The sequence below is a fragment of the Taurulus bubalis genome (assembly GCF_910589615.1).
Source record: "Taurulus bubalis genome assembly, chromosome: 3".
Classification (NCBI taxonomy): domain Eukaryota; kingdom Metazoa; phylum Chordata; class Actinopteri; order Perciformes; family Cottidae; genus Taurulus; species Taurulus bubalis.
In genome coordinates, this window is record NC_136591.1 from 10,705,672 (window position 1) to 10,727,500 (window position 21,829).

General features: G+C 45.4%; 2 protein-coding genes across 2 annotated transcripts in view; one reads left to right on the forward strand and one right to left on the reverse strand.

Moving 5' to 3' along the window:
- The window catches only part of pcxb (pyruvate carboxylase b), a gene marked incomplete at its 5' end in the record, with an annotated part of 237,021 nt that overhangs the window by 86,418 nt on the left and 128,774 nt on the right, over positions 1 to 21,829 (reverse strand). The window lies entirely within an intron of this gene.
- Positions 1,181 to 18,532, forward strand: LOC306733845 (leucine-rich repeat and fibronectin type-III domain-containing protein 4; the record flags this gene model as incomplete). Its single annotated transcript, XM_079215152.1, has 6 exons — positions 1,181 to 1,766; positions 1,893 to 2,055; positions 3,726 to 3,896; positions 5,297 to 5,458; positions 6,212 to 6,943; positions 17,212 to 18,532. 6 exons carry the CDS (start codon positions 1,181 to 1,183, stop codon positions 18,530 to 18,532), a joined length of 3,135 nt encoding a protein of 1,044 aa, XP_079071278.1.

A 21,829-nucleotide genomic window follows, 5' to 3' on the forward strand; every position in this document is an offset into this window, starting at 1 on the left:
CTAATGGAGCGCACATTTTGGACGCAGACCAAAGCAAACCATGTAGTAGGGAGGAGAGTGCAAAATACTGCCGGATTCCCCCGCGCTTTGATATCGACACCGCTTCAGTATCTGAGCTAAACGTTATAAAAACCCTCTTATGGCAGCACGCAGAAAGGGCACAGTGAACACCTTAATGGAAAAATATTGAGCCAGCAATTTGTGTCAAGCTGTAAAGTCAGCATGATAGACGGCTGTGTCTTGACGTTACTCAAAGTATTGGGTTGCATACGTATATGCATACGTCTCCATATAATCACCACGCTCAAGGCTACATTTCACTTAAAGTTTCCGGAGAGCTCCGCGTAAAGATGCACCCGTCCTTCTGATGCTGTCTGTCTGTCTGCCTGTAAGTAACCGTCTCACTCTCCGTCTCCTCTCCCTATATTCACCGCGGCTGTGACTGTTATCAACACTCCCTGTCACTCTCTCTGTATCTGGGTTACAGTTGCTATGACAACTACTATGCACGCCAATCAGTGGCCATGACTCATCTCCATACCTCGGCGAAACGTAGCTTAATTTCGGGATGTGCGCGCACGAGGCGTGTGCGTTTCTGCATGCCAGAGACGACAATGGGGGCACCGAGCCTCCCGAGACCTGCGATGTGCCGGACGAGAGTCTTGAAGGCCGGTGACCCAATTTCGATTCCCTGACCCACAGTCTTAAGACAGGGTCCGATGATATAACACTAATTCTCTCTTAAAGGTTTCTAGGTAACTGTTACTATGGGGACTGGCTGTGTTGGGTCCTCTGACATGCTGTTGCTAGGCGATGAGCTGTAGTGGTGAAGAGGTTCTTTTTTGCGAAGTGTATATTTAAGGAAAAAAAAAGTGTTTGTTGCAGGACCGTCCACCTTTTCTCAATATGGATTTATTTTGTGCTACGAGGCACCGAGTGGGCATTAGTGCAGAGTGGTGCTCGCTGAGGAGCCCACACCAGCATACATGTGTGTACAACAGGCTCTCGCTCCAGCTCTGTCTAGTCAGAGTGGGTGGAAGACAGCAAAGCAGACACAAAAACACTTCAGACAGCACTTAAAAAAACAATCTCTGACCAAGTACGAGTCTTAAAAAACATTTCTGCTCTTTTCTTCTTCTCTCCCCTCCCTCCAGGTCTGTGGATCGCCAGGCATTCTACCATGCCTGTCCCCCCATTCTTCAATCCCTGCAGACAAAAACACCTGCCCCACGCGCACCTCCACCCCGAACAGAGGGCAGAACGGTCCACCTCCCCCTCCCTCTTCCCTCCATCCATCCTCTCGCTCTCTCTTCTCCCCCCTCTCCTCGTCTCATCGTTGCCCTCCTCATCCCACCTCGTCCACTGCGCGTGCCCCAGGGCGACGAAAAGAACCCTTCCCGACCCCGTCCCCTTCCCGGCGTTTCACTGGCTCACTCTGGTCACATGCTGCCTGCTGCCTTCTCTGATTGGAGCCGGGGAGACGTGGGGCATGGTCTCGGCCTGCCCCTTCCACTGCGTGTGTCGAAACCTCTCCGAGGCGCTCAGCACGCTCTGCGCCGACAAGGGCCTCCTGTTCGTCCCGTCGCACGTCGACCGCCGCACCGTGGAGCTGCGGCTGGCCGACAACTTCATCACGGAAGTGGGCGGGATCGACTTTGTCAACATGAGCGGACTGGTTGATCTGACTCTGTCGAGGAACACCATCAACCTGATCCGACCGATGACCTTTGGTGACCTGGAGAGTTTGCGCTCGCTGCATCTGGATGGTGAGTAATCACACAAACTACAATCCTGCTGGTTTAAACTACTTGGAGTTGACACCCACATATGCAGTTCACGGAAACACTGAAGCCTTAAACCATAAGTGATATTATTAATATTTGTGTGTCTAGGTAATCGCTTGACCATACTTGGACCCAGGGACCTCGCAGGTTTGGTCAATCTCCAACACCTGATCATCAACAACAACCAGCTGATCAAAGTCGCTGTCCAGGCGTTTGACGACTTCCTGGACACACTGGAAGACCTCGATATGTCCTACAACAACCTCAGGAGGTAATCTTCTGCCTCTGTTGCGATCACACAATGTACTCCGTCCTTTGTGAGGTATAAACACAATGTAACACGGTGCTCAGGTGTCGGTCTCGAGTGTATATGCAAACACAATGAAGAGGAAGCAGCTCAAACCGCTGCGGCTGGGAGGAGAGGCCTAGCGGCTCGGGAAAATTGAAAGCATATCAATTTTGATGAGGTCCTAGTTTTCTTTGACTTCGATTATGTGAAGATTTGATGAGCGCACGCCTGAGCCCACTTCACTGTGTATGCATGTGCATTCTTTCAGCTACTCCATCGGGTTTGTCCTAGTGCACTGCGTAGTATTCCACTCGTCTCCAGCTCGCACAATGGAGACGCCATCCCTATGTCTTCCTCTGCACTAAATAATAAGTCAGAACAATGATGATATTCTCTATCAAACCCCTATTCCCCTCCTCACATTCCCTCACTGCATTGTTGAATTCAGCAGCTTTTGGCTGTCGGTTCTGATTAGGATGTTTCATTTGTCTCCTCTACAGGAGCTCTCTGGCCTCTCTCCACCGACCATAAGAAAAGTGTAAAGACTTTTAATGATGCATACAATAGCAACTGCTGTTTGCCCTCTGTTGTGGGTTACTGAAAGGAGTCTTTACAGACTGACATCCAAAGTGCGTCACTGATTCTTTCCTATTAAGCTTAAAAAAAACACTCAAAACTGGAAACAGGTCAGTTCATGTGAGAACTCTTCTTAATGGGGGAAGAGGCTATCCAGGTGGGAAGGCCCAACTACGCACTTCTAACTTATGGATGCTCATTTGCCCGTCTTTCTCTCTCTCTCGTCTACGCCACGAACATGATTAAATACATCTTTAAGCTTGGAACTTCTTTCCCCTCACATGCCTATTGTTCAGTGACAATTTACTGTATAGACAAAGATAGTGACCATCTGGTGTTTGCTGCAGCAGTCAATAATTTAGCAACTTTTCCTCTCCCCTTGAAGTGTTTAAACTAATCAATTCCATATATTTCATTACACAAAGCAGTATATTATCCCCCAAAAGAGCTTTAAATTCAACTTGGAATATGGAGTGCTAGCGGGTTTATCAGATAATGCAAAGCAAACATATATTAAAAATGAAGGCAAACATTGCTGTGAAATCTACAAAGACAGGACACAAGATGAAATAAACAGTGTAGCCTTTGACCCCCAAACTCCCGCAAAATGAATACAATTCACATTTATCTTATGTCGCTGGTTCTTAGTCGACCAAAACAGTGCTTCAGTAAGTGCCTAGACAAAAGAAATACTGAATGACTACAGCAATGGGTCACAGATGGGACTCGTGACACCCAGAACAAGAGAAAGATTGAGAAGGAAAAATGAGCGTCTGTTGTTGTAGTTTATCAGTGATGTCACCTTTAATTAGTCTTTGCTCATTCCCTTTTGAGTAACAAGAGAGATAGGCTCAGAACATAGAGAGAAAACTTCGACTGATAATAGTGGCACACTCATACTTTGATGTTCTTAATGAGTCAATGTATCCACAATCACATCAGGGTTGTGGACGTATCTCCAAAGCTGCCATTATTATCAAGAGCAATTCTCTAATAAAAAAAACTAATAACCCATCTTGGCACCAGTCTTGTTCTTCAATGCATCTCTAAAGAAATCCTTTATTTCATTGCTGCAGGGTACCGTGGGAGTCCATTCAGAACATGGCCAGTCTGCACACTCTCAACCTGGACCATAACCTGATCGACTACATAGCAGAAGGAGTCTTCGGAGAGCTGTACAAGCTTGCGAGGCTGGATATGACCTCCAACCGGCTCCGAACTCTGCCTCCTGATCCACTATTTGCAAGGTAGCTCAGACGCTTCTAAAGTCATGGTTCTCTAAAACGGGGCTTTGGGGGAAATACCCCGTGGCAGACCACACTTCAGGCATTGTGTACAATCTTTAGTCACTTCATTCCCTATTCTGTTTGCTAACTAGTCAGACATGTACAGTCCACAGACTGGAACAAGTAAGGACACCCAGCCCTGTGTTCTCATGCTATTACCTGTTTTATTCTGTTATATATATAAGCAGTGGCAAAGAAATCCACAAGGGCAAGTGGCTGTAAGGTGAATAAATAACCTCCTCTCTAGTGCTCACTTACTGGCTAGTCATACTGTACATACTTTGTCAACGGATTGATGGCAAGTAATGAGGGAGGCAAAGTATAGAGTAGCTTGTACAGTGATTCTCTGAAAACCAGCACGGTATGATAATTCTGTTTTTCAAATAAGGCCAGCTGTCAAAAAAGTTCCATGTATTTTTTTCCACCGTCTTTGTTTTTTTTTTTTTCAAACTTGTTTTCCCCCCACACAGCTCAATGCATTCAAATCTAAATTCAAACCTGATTGCTTCTAAAAGCAGCGTCTTAAGTGTGCCGTTCTTCAGTCAAGATTGCTTTCTGCTTCTCTCTCGATCATGTGTTTTCATTACAGTTCACGCTGACTGCACTGTAGAGAGCTTCACGGGACACTGTCATCTAATTTGACCGATCTGTCCTTTTTATCTCCATATGTAGCCATGGAAAGTGCTGTAATGCAGCCTTACACTTCTGCTGTATTTACCAACAATGTGCCCTTGCCGAGAGAATTATAGGGGTGTTCAAGCTATTATACAGAGATACTGTATTAGCGCCCCAGTCTTTAGAAACCTGCCCAGGAAGTAAGCTTAACAGAGTCCTGTTTTCATCCTTGATGTTTGTAAATTATTCCATTTTTAATTTGCACAGGCCAGATGCAAGAAGCTTATAACAGCACTGCTGCTTAGTATTGCTCCTGGGTAGGATTGGACCGCCTGTTGTGGACTATTTTCAAAATTACTTTCATTCTGAGCAGCAAGCTCTTGTAAACTTGTATCAACGAACTCACTTTGTAGCAAAATGATTTCCTATTTCAATCCTGAACAATTAAATAGCAATAAAGAAATAAACTGTTGCAATTTTACAAATCAAAGGGAAAATGACGAAGAAGCTATTAACCTCGACTAGTTTGAAAAATGAATGATTAAAATATGAAAAAGATATCTCTGCTATTTGGGTTTAGTCCGCAAACTTATTAACACTCTTACATTTTAAAGCATGTGTAGATACGCTAGTTAGTTCAAAATAGATTGGCTTCCCTCTTCGTAAAGAATATAGCTTTTCATTTCAACCTAATGCTTCCAAATTTGTGAAAGTGAACTGATGGCCCTTTCTACTATCGTCTTCAGGTCCCAGACAGGTGCAATAAGTCCCACCCCCTACAACGCCGTCATAAGCCTAAATTTCGGTGGGAACCCGCTGCACTGCAATTGTGAACTGCTCTGGTTACGGCGGCTTATCCGTGGCGACGACATGGAGACGTGCGCCACTCCTCCTCACTTGGCTGCAAGGTAAACCTCATCTTTTAGGTCAATGCATTGTCTGTCTAACCTATTGAGTTTTACAACAACAAGGAAAAAGTTATACAACTGTCGATTCTGATCTGTTTAATCAGTGAGGCAATGTCAGGGGAAGCAAAAGAATAGTTACACAATTAACACCGTACATCAATGCTTTGCAACCTTGTCTCAAGGCCAATCTGTCCTGCAAGCCTGAGCTTTTGTCCTGTTTTACCACACATACATTTTAGGGCCTCGCATTGTTTGATATCTTAATTGAATCATCATGTGTGCAAGAACAGAGCTGAAGATAAAACAAAAAAACTCATAGGAAAGGTAGGCCTCAAGGACTGAGTTTCGAAACAATGCCGTGACAAACCTCACACGCTCCTTCCTGCGTCACTGCCAGAATATTCCGGTCTGAACCTGAAACCAACACCATGGAGTGAAAACAAAGGACTGAGGAGAAAAAATGAGCATCTGTCGTTGTCATCTGTCATCACTGTCACCATTAATTACTCTTTGCTCAGTCCTCTTTTGTGCGGAGTCGCACGGGAAATTGTACAGACTGTTGTGCGTTACCGAACTTTACCCTAAAATTGATAGACACGCGCGCATAGATCTTTAGGTTAATGTACCACATTAATCTGCCAAACCAACCTTGGAGGGATAAAGGAAGACAGATTCCTGTACTTAGCCAAAAAGGTGACACTGTGCTCTCCCTCTCTCTCTTACTCTTTGGCTTCATCCCTCTTTGTCTCTCAGATATTTCTGGTCGATTCCCGAGGAGGAGTTCACCTGTGAACCGCCTCTCATCACGCGTCACACTCACAAGCTGTGGGTGCTGGAGGGCCAGCGGGCCACGCTAAAATGCCGTGCCATTGGCGACCCCGAGCCAGTCATCCACTGGGTTTCCCCAGATGACCGCATCGTTGCAAATTCCTCCCGGACCAGCTCCTTCAGCAATGGGACCTTGGATATCTTGGTAACGGTGGCCCGGGATGACGGGGCGTACACGTGTATTGCAATAAACGCAGCGGGTGAAGCGACGGCCACCGTGGACCTGAAAATAATCCCCCTGCCTCACCGGGGCGGAGCAGGCGGGAACACTGGGAATAACAACGTGAACACCAAACTCAACAGGAACGTGACCAATGGGATTTTACGGACCGATCCGGGCTCCTCGGATATCAGCACGGGGAAAAACGGAGGGATTAACAACGGCGGCGGACGCGGAGGAGAGGCGGAGGATGGGAGAAGAGCAGTCGAGGGCGATGAGGGCGACAGTGGCGGGGCCGACGGAGGGGAGAGGGCCGACGGAGGGGGCATGGAGGACGACGAGGGGGACGAGGAGGAAGCGAGGATGGTTGGAGTACAAAGCGTCACGTCAACCTCGGCTCAGGTCCGGTGGGATTTGGGGCATTTGTCTACAGCTTACGTCGTCTGGATGTATCAGATACAGTACAACTGCACCGCCGACGAGACCCTCATCTACAGGTCAGTTCAAGTGCTGCTAAATCAAGTTTCTCAATAGGAACCAAATGTGATGAAATGTTACTTTTACAGCGGACAAGATACTTGCCAGTAGGTATCATCTTCTCCATGTCATTTTCTTTCCTCACTGAAAAGATGGATATACCCTGTTTTTATGCAAAACTCCTTAAATATGTATCCATTACAGCATAAGACTTCAGTAGTGCACCTGTTCACCATGTCCATGGGCGGGTGGATAGCTCAAGGAAAGGATGAAGGGGTAGAGGGGAGTTAATAATTCATCCCCATCTCAGTATGACACTGAAACCCAACAGGTGCATAGTCAAAGCACATGGGAGGAAAGGCGGATGCACATTGGGGAGATAAAGGGGCTTTTGTGGGAGGAGAGATCTTTAAAAAATTACAGTTTGCCCAGGAACATGATCACATGTAGTGAATAGTGTTCACACACAGCGACAGCATTAATGTACACGTCTGATAAATCAAGAGATCTTGATAGGATTTGTCCCTTAATTTGAAGCAACCTTTATATCTTCAGGAAGCAATATCATTTTGCATTAAATATGAGATCCCTTCACACTTCACTGTCCGTGTTATCTCACCGTGCTCTTGGAGTAAGAAAAACAATCAAACCTTTAGGAAGACAGGATTGGAGATTAAGTGCTGCAATGGAGATATTGTAAACACAAATTATTTAGGAGACCACTGCCACACCCTGGATTATGAATTTGGCAAAGCTGCCAATCTTCGCTCACTGTTTCTATGCACTGTGAGACAATTTGGAAGCAGTAGCTGCAGGCCTAGCGAAAAGACAGTACTACTGTATGTAGACACTTCAGCCCAAAAATGGTAGAAGGCAGGACGAGTCAAAGCCCAGAGTTCCTTTTTTCGACAAACCTTTTAAAGTTTTAAAGTGCCTCTGCTAGCACCGTGAAACTGCCAGGATGTCAACAGAAACATGGGTCGAGACAGGAAGCAGAAACTGAGGAGTAAATGAGTCGGAGATCGGTGGATTCAAAAAGGGAGTCATTGTGGCTTGGGTTTTAGCTACTTGGTGCAATACGACTGCGCTGTTCCCATGAACGGTAAAAAGACTGATGAAACATTTATGTGTTGGGGAGGTTGCTGCAGCAAAGCAGTGGCTGAAACAGTGACAGTATGAGGGAATAACAGAAGGGGAGCAGCCGCTGGGGACCGGCTGCCATCATGGCATTATTTGTGTTTGTTTTCCACTCTGCAGTAATGCAGGATCCGAATGTGGTTTCCCTCAGATAAGATGGTGTTTAGCTGTAATTGGTATTGAGACGGGGTGAAGGGAGCCAGCCGTATGACAGGAAGAGAACAGGGAAGACAGGCAGATGGAAAGATGATTGGAAATGTGAAAAACTGTGTGCGAGTGTAATCTGAAGGATTGAGTAAAATAGCAGCAACGGGTGAATAGGAAAAAAAGGAGAAAAAAAAGAAGAAAGATGGATGAGGAGGAGGAACTAATATTTAGAATGATGAATAGATCCAGAAGGGAGGAACGGGTACATTTTCAGGTGGGAATGAGGCCTCAGAGATCTCAGAAGGAAGAAAAAAAGGTTTGAGGGAGAAGGCAACGATAAGAGATGGGCTCTACCCAAATCACCTTGGGAGAGATTGAGATAAAAAGAAGGATGGGTGTAAGGAGAGAGAATGACAGACAATAAGGGGGAGCAGAGAGAGGGGTGGGTTTAAATGACCCTCCAGGAAAAAGCAATGAGGGAGGTGAAGTATTTAAATCCATCCCTGAAATAGAGTGAGAGAGAAAACAAAATACACCTGGGTATGGAAGAAAGAGTGTGGAAGTAGGAGGACCAATCTAGCCAATGGGAAAGTAGCCCTTCGAAATTTGGGGATAAAAGAAAAGAGATGGAAAAACTCCGAGAAGGAATGGAGATGGAGGGGGGATGAGGGGGGGATGCGCTGAAGACACATCAAACCGAAATGCCGCATCGAAGCAGACAAGTGCAGGTTCTGTGCGGTCCCATGACACGTTTGTGGCAATTACACACGGAGAACTAATTACAAGATTGAATTGAATGAACCGAATGAGATCTCAGCTCCCTCGCTGATCAGCCGCATCTACGGAAAATACTCTATTATTAGGAGAGCTGTCTTGCAACTTAACGTCACGTAAAGGTGTCTCCTAGTAGCAGCCAAAGAAACACCGTTGATGCATTTAAACAAAAAGGGAACATTGAGATTGATACGGTAGTATTGGATTGGTGTCAGTTATAATATTACTTCAGAATCCCAGGTGCCCTGGCTGAATTGAGCTCTTGCGAACAAAAAGGCAACACAGGTAAAAACGTCCTTCTCAGAGGAAACAAACTTTAAAGGAATAATGGAGCGGCAGCGTCGGTAGAGGTGAGGGCTCAGCTGTGCCGCGCGAGACAAGGAAATGCTGATAGACACAGAGACTCACACAGAAGCAAAATAGAGGGGAGATAAGCGTGAATGACTGAGCCAAGGCAAAGCGGCGTCACAGGAGAGATGCTGGAACTCAGCGGGGAGGGAGTAAGCGATCTGAAGTTTGACTAAACCCTAAACAAATCACGCTGCCAAACAAAACACAGGAAGGGATAACTGTCTCGAAGGAGAGATAGAGGAGTAGCGGCTATCTTAAAGGTGAAATTGAGATATAAATTTGAACGGATTGGAAAAGAGCGAGAGAGAGGTTGAAAGAAGAGACGAGAAGTCTGAGGGCTTTGAGGGAGGAAGCAACGATATCGGTCTCGGAGGACAGATAAAGAGGAAATGGAAGGGGGTGGGGGGAGGAGCAGCATTTGAAAGGAAGCAAACCACACGGCAGTCAGTGATTTCCAGTATAGATTCTATCAAGCTATCAACGTGCCGGTGCCAGCCGCAATATCACAGCAGCTAGCGAGACTGAGGGAAGAAAGGAGTCGGCCGAAGGGAGTCCGGCTCATGAATTCAGGAGAAGAATGAGCGGGAGTGAGATGTCATGCTTTCTATCGGGGATTTGCGTTCATACTTTGTTGTTGTCATTGTTGCTGCTGCTTTATGTTCGTGAAGAAGAAGACGAAAAAGCACACGTCAGCCCAGCTGAGTTGATTGAGACAGAAACAGAAGAAAGCCGAAAGGATTTAAGAAGGAACAGCAAGGAAAGATAGGGGGGCGGAGGGATGTGTATACCTACATATATACACATATATTACAGAAAAGTAGAGCACATGGGGCAGCTGCCAGAGTTAATCTCCTTTATTGAAAGGTCAGTCACATGCTGTACAACACCAGCCTCCATTTCAGCGCGGCTTGTCTAATTCTCCTGGCATCTGTGTGACAGTGCCAGGTGGGATGTCGTCCATGTGGCGTCCACTGGGCACCCTTCGCTCCCCCGACACCTTCAACTGAGCCACCTCTCCTGGAGCTGTGCCACAGTGTTACTGTGCCACACTTTTGATTGGATCGCCAGGAAATGCACTTAATGGCGGATTAATGTTCAGATATAAAAAAAAATTCAAAAAAGGGGCCGGAAATACAAAATACAATAATAACAACCTTTTTACCACGGTTGCTGGTTGAATGTGGGCAATTATGAAATTGGCACGCGTTGCTTCGCCCACACATGGGTACGGCCTACCTGAAGGACAAAGAACAGGAAAGAATGTCCCGTCATGTTAATGAGGCAGCGTTTGCGACCTCTGTTACCATCTGTTCGGAAATTTGGTGTCTCTTTTTTAGCGAGATTTCTAGTTTCCGAGCAGCAATATTGAGGATTTAGGGGAAGAGTTCTGGTTGTGAAGCGCCACAGAACATACGGGGTGGACACAATCCGATAGACCGAACACACAAAGATAAACAACACATCGAGCATGAAGTAAATAGTGCGTAATACCGCTCAAAGCTTTGCATCAATATGATCTGTGTAACTGGGAGAATCTGACACACATTATTCTCTGAACTACACAAGAGAGTCTGTTGCTTTCCATTGTGCGATCAACTGTTTACAAGAATTAGCAAACTGTTGGGGTCCACGTTGACAATAGATTACGAATCACTGGCACATAAGGCATATGTCGGCAGGGGCACTTATATGACATTTGTACAGGTCGGAGCCAAAAGTTTCTCATTCAGTTCAGGAGTATTTAAGTGTGTAGGCGCGAGTCCAAGGGGTTTTGACAATCTTCACAATTCCTGACCCGAGCACCACAGGCCCAATCGCCCTGCTGGGCACTCAAAGTGCCAAGTTTGACGCACAATTTAATGGGAACAGAAAGGATCACAGGGACGGAGAGAAAAGGAAGTTAGAGCGAAAACCATGCAGAATTTGAGAAATAATGAGAATAATGAGAGTAAAAGCCTCAGAATAAAGGGACGCTCGGTTCAAAATGACACCGGGAGTTTGACAGCCATAGGAAAGGAGCATGCTGGGACCCAGACGGATGATAACATTGTTAACGAGCCTACAAAGGGAGAGGGGAAATAAAAAACGTAAGACCTGGAAATCACAAAATGAATGGCAATATCAATCATTTGCTGACGCTAATTACCCGGCATGTTCGACTAATATTTCAAACGGAACGCAGATCTGGTCTCTAAATGTATTTCAAGAACGCGCAGAGACGTGCTGCACTAAACGATACGGTATACTGTATAAACTAGTTTCCTTATCTGGAGAAATAAAACATCCAGAGATGCTTTGAGTTTCCATCATGCTGCATATGGTTCTTCATGTTGCACCATAGGATATTGCTGAGGAAACTAATACCAGCATCCTATTTTAGCCCTCTTATGAGCCTGGTAACCATTACAAGCCATCATACAAGAAAGAAGATAAGTGCATCTGCTGAGGCAGGGACGGAAAAGGATGTAAGGAGAGATCTAACAGTGGGGCATCATGGAGGCACGCAGAGAAAAAGATGAAGAAAGAGGGGGAAAGAAAGAGAGATAAAGCACAGCCATGAAGATGGAGGCGAGGATAGAGGAGGGACAGAATGGGGTTGAGAGTTATACCCTCAGGGGAAGATGTAATTAAGTGTTAAACCACTGTGTCAATACACGCGTCAACTCAAATCACAGGCAGGGGAGGGAAGGAAAAGAGAAAAGGGCCGCACTCAATACACATGTCAACTTATATTATACGGTAGGGGTCAGAGGAAGACAGGGAGATGCTACTTTTGATTATGTTGGAAATTAGGGACATGGAGAAATACTGGGGGATTTGTGAGGAAAAGGAGTTCATAAAAAAATGAAAATGAGCAGGAGTGAGAGTGAGAGAGAAAACAAGGGAATAATGCGGCGCAGGAAAATCAGGCCAAATGAGGGAGAGCCGAGTGAGAAGGATAGATTAAGGAGAGCGAAAAGACAGAAGGAGGGATGAAATACAATCCAGGAAGGGGGAGAGAGAGAGAGAGAGAGAGAGATTGACGGAAAGACAGATCAAGGAAAACAGAAGAAGAGATCAGACAAAATTGAGGGAGACGGCCGATGAGACAGTAAACAGTCCGACGAATCAAGACCAAAAATGGGAGAAAGGGTGAGCGAACAAAAGACATGACATGGGAGAAAAAAGAAATGAGGGCAGTATAGATGTCAGCCAGAAGAGGAGATAATTGCTTTGTTGTTCCTCCTCGTCTTTCATTCCGTGTCTCTCTCTCTCTCTCCGTCTCTCTCTCTCAGTCTTCTCTTTCTCTCTCTCTGTCTCCTCTGTCTCTCTTGCTCTCCGTGCCAATTCTTGTCTGGTGTCAGACCACCAGACTTGGTAACGCAGGAAAAAAAACAAACCAGAGAGTGACAAATGAAACAACGAGAGAAGGAAAGAAGAGGAAGAAAAGGATGAGGAAAAGGGGACATGATTCTACCACTCCTTTATCCCCCTGCTATCTCTCTTTTCTTCTCCCTCTCCCGGGTACTAATAATTACTCGTTTCTGTGTCACCAGCTTGAACAAAGCACTCTCCCACTTGGTCCCTGCATCTGTGTGTGTGTGTGTGTGTGTGTGTGTGTGTGTGTGTGTGCGTGCCTCTGCAGGCTTTAACCATGATTAGAAGCACGGAGACCGACACACACACACTTGGCGTGCAAGGTTAGGGAGCACAACGCCAGTGTGTGCAAATACAGGGGCTGCAATGGGAACAACAGCCCTGCCTCTTCGACATAACCGTTCAATCAATTCATTTCATTCCAGAGCAGTAGTCCAAGTCATGAGGGGAGCACTTTATATTCATGAACATATTGGTATCAAGAGCACAGAGAATTTAGGGGAATATTATTCCATGTGTCCACAACGCGTGCGGCACAACACAGAGCTGCAAACTCGAATGCACATGTGACAACGGGGATGTAAACATAGTTAAAAATGCATAATGCAGTGAGTGGGAGAGAATCAGCATATCAAAGATGCATGTGTTTGTCGATGCCATGTATATTTCAGCGAATTCGCTTGCCTGTTTCTTTTTGCAGAAACAACTAGAGAGGTGATTCACGATCTCATAAGGGAGGGAGAGGCGGCGGCGGCGGGGGAAGAGTGGTGATATAGGGAGAGGGGGTGAGGGAGGAGGATGAGGAAAATAAGATGGAGAGGTGACAGCGATAAAGGAAGCAAGGAGGGGAGAGGATGAGAAGGCAGGAGGAGCAGAGGTAGCTAAGGAGGAAATGTTGGAGAGGAAGATGAGGAAGAAGAGGAGGAGTGACCTTGGATGCTAAATAATGGTACACGGTTACAGCTGTGGCTAATAAAGCCATAATACAGTGACTGCGGAAAGGAGAGAGGCTCGGAGGTCAGATGGAGCCCGGTGAGAATAGCTCAGGGATTTGCAGCGAGCAAAGCTGATTGGCTGCAGAACTACAGCGGAGGTAAAAGACACAGAGAGAAAGAGAGAGACAGAGAGAAAGAATGTGCCGAGGGAACAGACAACTAAAAATGTAAGGTGCCAAGAAAGAGCTCGGAAATGGAGCGCAGAAAGGAGTGCACCGACTGCAGATTTAGGGTGGAGGGAAAGACAGGATGGGCGATTACAAAGCAATGAAAAGGGCAGAGGATATGGAGAGATAAGAGTGAGGGACTGATCAGCAAAAATGGGGAAATCCGTTCATAAAAGATGGATGGAGAAAGAATAAGGAGGATAGAGCGACGGAGGGAGGATCGAAGGGGTTGTAATGGCAGGATAAGACAAGTGTGTGTGTGTGTGTGTGTGTGTGTGTCACCAGTTTATAGTACATACAGTAGTATAGACTAGGGCTGGGAAATTTATATAAATATTTAATTGATATTGTGATACAAGACTAGATATCGTCTAGATATCGTAATATGATCAAAAAGAAAGTGTCTTTTCCAGGTTTTAAAGGCTGCAATATAGGCTGGTATAGACTGCAAAGGGCATTCAGTTGTTTGAGTCCACATATACACGCCAATTCATTTGGTGCAGTACACGATTCATAATGCGACCATATATCAGGAAGTCGAAAGGGAATCAGCGCGAATATTGCTTGCATAAGGCTTTGGCAATACAGTTTCTGTTTCAGCACTGAATCCAATAAAGCATGCAATAGTATATCGGTGCTATTAATCAAACTGAGACACTGGGCGTCATGGGTAAAGAGGTGGAAAGAAAGAAAAAAAAAAAGACATGAGAAACCGGTGCAGGTCAACGCGGCGGTGATTCAGAACTCATTGCAATGCAACCTTTGTCACAGGAAATCCCCACAGTGATGGCCGAGTTTCTCCACCCGACGGGTCCTATCAATTATACACAGACACATAAAGGCTGTGGATGAACTGACACCCGGCCCTTTTTATAAGCCCATAATACGGCCCGGGCCTTTTATTCAGAGGCAGAGTTGGAAGTGCTGCGTCTTGCATATTTCATGCAAGAAATCTGATTGAGGCCCAACTGTCTTACTACTAGAGGACTTTACAGGGGCAATTCAATATCTCTCTCGTGTGACTGATTGCCCAAGACAGGCTTTCATTTTTTTTTGGGAGGGGGGGGGGTTAATTCCCAAGATATTTAATTATAATGCTTCGGTTTTATTACACTTTTCATAAAAAAAATACCTATTTTTGCTACTTACTTTTCCAATTTTCAGTTATTGCTCTGAAGTTTCGGGCCTTGAAAATACATCAGTGTCCATCATTTCACAAGGCTGTGTGACATCTTGAAGAAGAACAGTGCTTTGAGTGAAGACATTAATTGAAGAAGACTTATCCAAATATATTTCAGTATGGCAAGAAGGGATAGCAGCATTCCCAGTAGTTTTATTGTTCAATTTTGTACTATCGTTTGGAGTTTGCTTTGATCCAACGAGAAGTTTTAATGTCAGTGTTTACTCTTCGAACACAACGAGCTGACTAAAAGGCTCTGAAGTTAATTTAGGGAAGCGGTCTCCTCGTGAAGAAAATAGTGTTTGAATGTGTGGATATTGCAGGAGGAGATGCTTTGTACTGTTGAGCCAGCCTTTGCCATGGAAACACACACACACACACACACACACACACACGCGCTCAGAATGAATCACCAATTTGTGACAGTTAGGAAGCACTCTAAGCCACCTAATGACCACTGGATGAGGCTGATATTAATGAGAACACCCCATGCGTCCACTCAGATTATATTGGTACTTGGAGTGTGAGACACAGTGCACTGTAATTGCTTATCAATAAAGAGCATTCTGCTGGAAATTAGGAGTTTTTAAGTATTTATGTGCCAGTACTTGCTATTCAAATCATTCCAGGAGTCTTCACAAAGGCAGCAATCACTGAGTCTCCAAAGAAAAGAGAAATCCTGTTTAATCCTTCATCATACCTGTGCAGCAGTTGCAATGCTGGGCATTTGTTCAGAACATTTCAATTTCGTTCACGTTTAAGCCTCGAGAAGGCCGTGAAAATCAGTGATCAATATTCCTACTTGGCTGTACCGCAACCCAAATCCACGGGTCTGCCCCTCGAGTACGCCGCCTCTTGTTTCCCAGATAATTTTGCATTATTAAAAAAACACCCCATCCCATTATTTCTTCAGCATTACTTGCCGAAGAGACGGATGCTAAATTGCACCCAATTCAAAGCGAAAGAAGGAGAAAACACAAGTAGGCCGAGTTGTTGCCATCCTTGGTCTCTTTATTTTAAGCGCATTTTAAACCGATTAAGGTTAGAGACCTTCTGTAGAGGCTCCCCTGGTGTATGAGTCATACTAGATGGCATTTATAGGATGTAGCTCAAGACTGAAGGGAGCCGGAACGGTTAGCAACAGACGATACAAATAAGCCCTTTGATGTAGCGAGAAGAGGGAGGGGAGAAAACAGAGAACAACAACAAAAAATAAATCACTGACAAAATATGTAATGGTGGCGACACAAAAAATGCACCAACACACACTTGCCCACACACACACACGAGGAATGGACGGCAGAGGGCAAAGTCATACCCACTACTTACAGACACTTGAGTTGTGCTACAGTCTCCCACACACACTTCACCCTCGCATGTCACATACACAAACCCACTGACACGAAAACACGCATTGAAGTTACATAACACACACACACACAAAAAGAAGCCTGCTCCCCTTCCATTCCCATCACCACCTCTCGCCACTGTTCCCCCTCCTCTTTCTCCGTCACTCCATTGTTCACCTCTCCTCTGCTGGTTCGCTGGAACCGCTGCTCGAACACTTCAAATGAGGACACAATCAAAGCGCTCCTCTCTTTATTATCCCGCTCGTTACAGGCGACGCGGGGCAACACATTTGTAGTCACAATACAACAAATCACACTCTCACTTGTGATGACAATACACGTCGACACATTCATCTCTCTGGTCAAAAGTGTAATCCTGGCCCTGACCATTACAACCTAAAATGGTCTCTTTCAAAAATATATATATATGTTTTTCCCCAAACGTAAGGTCTCACAAAATGGCTCGACGTTTGCTTCTCGCAGGGATTCAAGTATGCACACACACACACACACACACACACACACGGAATGAAAAGACAGAGTTCTCTTTTCATGTTCCCTGGGCGCGCTCTCCATCAATAGCCTCATTTTCTCTCTCTCCCCCCTTCCTGCAGTATCCTCTCGTGCACCGTTTCCAGCCATCCCTTCACCCCTCCTTTCTTCTGCCTCTTTTCAAACATTCAACCCTTCCTCCTTAGTTCCGCAGTTATTTAGACTATTCAGGCTCGGCTTCAGTTACTACAGATACTTTACATTTCGCTACACACCCTTCGGACAGTAAGCTGTGTTCATTGAACTGACCTCTACTTTTTTTTCTTCTTTTATCTTTAGAATTCTACCATCGACCAGTGACCGCTTCCTGTTGAAGAACTTGGTTGCCGGCGTGGACTATAACCTGTGTGTGCTGGCCATTTTTGATGACACCATCACATCATTAGCAGCGACAAAGGTCCTGGGCTGCGCCACGTTCTCCACCAAGGATGTTTACCCAGCTTGCCGCTCTCTCCAAGCCCATTTCCTGGGGGGGACCCTCACCATATTGGTTGGCGGTGTCGTGGTCGTCACCCTGCTCGTGTTCACCGTGGCGCTCATGGTTCGCCACCGTGTTTGCAATCACGGCGACCACATGATATGTCACAACGGCAACACTGAGGCGGGAGACTGCTGTCAGAGTGGAGGTGGAGGGGGCGGGGACAAAGGGGGAAATGGCAGCGGGTGCTACCAATCAAATGGCGCTGGGGACATGATGATGGTGGTCCTGCCCAATGGCCTGTCATCCAAGAGAGGAGGGGAGAAGGAGAAGGAAATGGACAAACACAAGGACAAGGAGAAGGATGAAGCTGATCCTGCTTCCTCTTTGCCTCCGAAACTCCCTCCAAAGCCCAGGCCCAAGCCTAAAGTCAACCTGGAGCAGTTTCTTTCAGCCGGTGGGGTCGTTTCCACAACAACAGGGGCAGGATGCGAGATGGCATTAGTGGTGAGGCAAAGAAAGTTGGAGAAGATGTTTCCATACGCCCCTGAAAGTGACAGAACTCCCCTCTACTACACCCCTTCATCCACCCTCCCCCGCCAGTCACACTCCAGGGACCGGCCAAGACCCCGTCTGGAGCGAGAACTGACCAGCCGCGCCAGTTTCTCTCTGGCAGCACCCATGGGTGACCCAGAGCTGCTGGACTGGAGAATCACCTCCCGAGGCAGGGACAGATGGAACTCCTCACAGGCCTATCAGAGACCTCTATCCCCTCAAAGCCCCGCTAGCAAGACCGTTAGCAAACGGCGGCATTCGCTGGATATGGGCTCCTCCGTCGCCCTCGCGACCGATGCAGCCACCACTGTTGCCAAGCGCTACGGTGCCGTCAATTACGCCAAGCGGCTGAGCGTGATCTGGACGAGGCGGAGCCAGTCTCTCCACGGGATGCTGGTACAGTGCGCCTCGACGACGAGCACGACGTCTTCGACGACCAGCGACGAGGAAAGCGCCTTCGGGCCACGCTGCGAGTTCCAACGGGGATACATCCACGCCTACAACACCACCAACTCCAACTCCAACACTGGGATCAATACTGGGAAAGCGAGCAGTGTCAAAGACAGGGGGAGGCAACTGGGAAAGGACGGAAGGAGTGCTGAGGAACTGGAGGAAAGTGTTGTGTAGGTGGTTGTGGAATGTCATGATTAAAGAAAATAATAGGTTAAGAGGGATTAAGGGTCTGTGAGACACTCTGAATAGGATCTTGATTGGAGGGGGGCAAAGAGGAGGAATCATGGGAGAAATTGAGGGAGCAGGACAGGTAAGATGAAGTGATTGCAAATAAGGAGGGGAAGGTTGTGAGTTTAGATGAGGGAGACGAGTAATATCTAGTCAATATCAAGTCTCACTTGTGCAGCCTCTTGATTTGCCATGGGAGAAGTTAAAAGGGAGAGCGGGAAGTGTACCTGGAGTTCAGGTGAAGACTTTTTAAGAGGCTATTTTAAGCAGATCTGAAGATTGATGGGTGGGAAAAATAAGTGGAGAGAGATGTGACAAGAAAAAAAAGGGGAGAGTGGGAGAAACTAAAATGGTCTTTCAATACTAAAGGCTGAGCTCAAGCTGTATCATCAAAAATTAAGTGATACAAGATAGAAAGAAAGCGGGAACACAAAAACAAAACTCAGAAATGGAGACAAAGAGAGTGACAGATGTAGGAACAGACAATGTGAGTGATATATATAGTCACAGAGGGAGAAGCATAATCAAACAGAGGAACGCATCAATAGAGCAACAGAAGAAAGGTTAGATAGCAGCGACAGAGTTGGCGTGAGCTCAGCGTGGATCTCAGTAAAGCCGATACACTAATAGAAACACACTCTTGCTAACACCGACTCTCCAGAGCTTCAGCCCCCACAACACCACGAGGGTTTACACTGGATCAAAAGCAACAACACAACCGGTCATAAGGGAAAAATGCTCCTCTGACAAAAACAAACAAAACAACAACAACAGTTAAAACGAGATTTGGACGGCGTCGCCCTGCTTTGTCATGTTGTGTTTTTGATTCCAACACTGACGGCCATTTTGAAACTCTTTTCCAAAACACAATGATTGTGACTTTTATGTGTCCTCTGTGGCTGGGCAATGATTTTTTTTGGCTTGCCGTGCCTGCGGATTATGGGAGCATAAATACAGAGCCGGGGTGCATTGGACATGATCAATCGATACTGGCTGGAAAAAGCCTGTGCAGCACAGACATTATTAAAAGAAAGACATTGGGATTACAATGGAGTCGATATGGATTACAAAGTGGAGGAGACAGGGGTGCATGATGGAACATCTGCTCGTGTGCATTTCTGAGAGACGAGATCGTATTGGATGTCGGATAATAATGGACCAAACAAATGAACCATGCTAATGGGTGCATAAGTATGCATGCATTGACGGATCAGGGACAGGATGTGTGTACGTGTGCCTGTGTGTGTGTGTGTGTGTGTGTGTGTGTGTGTGTGTGTGTTAGTGTGCGCATATGTATATGAATGTTTGTGAGGGGGGAATCCAGTCAACCAGACTCCATTTGTGTTTCTAAAATGTTTAGCGCTTTCTGGTAATGCTGTGAACCGAATAAATGTTTTAAAAAAAAGAAAATTATTAGGATTTGCGGCGGTCCGCCCAAAGTGAGGGAAGAGCAAAATGTTTAAAGACGTTTTCACCAAACTCTGAATAAATCCCTCATAATGTAGCATGGTCAGAAAGCGGCAAACGTTCAGGGGGGGTTGGGGGTTTAAACTCATTTTCTGTGACTTCAGACTCCATTGTGCCACATGGATTCACTTTAAATCCAAACAGTGAATGTTTTCAGAAAGGAAGCAGATTAAAAAAAAATTCTAATGACAGAAGCACCATGGAAGCCACTCATGATATAAACTCTTCTTCAAGACTTTGTACAACTCATAATGGGACGACTGATACAATAGCACAGACTACAGAGACTCCTAAAAATGTCTATCAAAGAGAATATACGAAGAGAGAAAACTCAAAAGTACATATATATATATATAGTATATATATAAAACGATGTTACTTGTCGCACCATGTGTTTCTGTTTTTCAAAACTTTTCTGGGGAATGATGTTAGGATCCAAAACAAGAAAATGTGTGATTTTTTGTTTTAGACAAAAAAATCTTCCCGATTAGAACAAAAAAAAAAAAGAAAAGTTGATTAAAACAAGACTGAAAAAATCTATTGAAGAAGCACACACAGCACAAAACACACAAACTGGCAAGCACAAACACACAAAATGACACATACACGCACACACGCAGATGCCTATAAAACAGAGCCAACTACATAGTTAATAATAATAATAATGACTTTTAACCATTACTGTTGTTTCCTTTCTGTTTTGATTTCATTTTGCCAAAGTCAATATTGTTCTCTGGACTTGATATAAATAATAAAAATGACATGTATGAAACAGAGATGGACTCATTAACACAAGGGAGTACGTTTTGTATCGTGTGTGTGTGTTCACAGACGACCTTTACATGCATTTGGTACACACAGAGTGTGTGTGTGTGTGTGTGTGTGTGTGTGTGTGTGTGTGTGTGTGTGTGTGTGTGTGTGTGTGTGAAGGGAATCATCAGTATCAGTCATTGCAGTTTAGTTCATGAGTAAGTTCCTAAACTAGATTTTAATTAAGACAGCTAAGTGCTATTTAAATCATTAATCTACTGCTTCACTTGGATATAGATGAACATAAAAAAGCTAGCTCCCTGGTTTTGTTTGAATTTGGAGAGAAATGTGAAGATGACTCAGTCGTGATGAAAATGTGTTGAGCTCAAGGCAAACGTGTGACTCAAAGAAGCTTCCGTGTGCATCTATGTGGCAGAAATTAAGTTGTTTACTCGTCAGTCGGTGGAGTTGATTCGAAGGGTGGAGTGAACCTCCTTGAGGTAATTAAACACAGCACAAGAGAGACAAGATGGCTTGAGAAAAAGAAGAAGAAAAAACGTGGATAATATAGGAGAAGCAAACTGAGAAAAAGGGGGAATCAATAGTTCCGGGGGAACAGATGGAGACGCGGTTAGAAAGACAAAAAGGTGCGAGTAAACAAAAGACTAAAAACAGAACAGATTCGATATGACACACAGAATAGGAAAGAGAGCTGAAGTGACAACAAACAGATTGAGGGAGAACTAAAAGCTGTCAGACTAATAATGGATCCTGATTGTGACGCTTTGTCATTACCGACCATATCTGCTAGTTTCCAATTTTCCAATGTAAAACATTACAACAGCCTTTCCCTACAGCGGAGTTAAACTCTAATTTAGCGGCAATCTGCAACTGAACGGAGCTAATTGCACTTCTAAAGACATAGATGAGCAGAAGGAGAGACAGCAGTACATTAGAAAACATGAAAAAAAGCCTGAATCCAGGTCGCAGTGGCAACAGGGGAAACGTGGCAGCCCAGCCACGTCA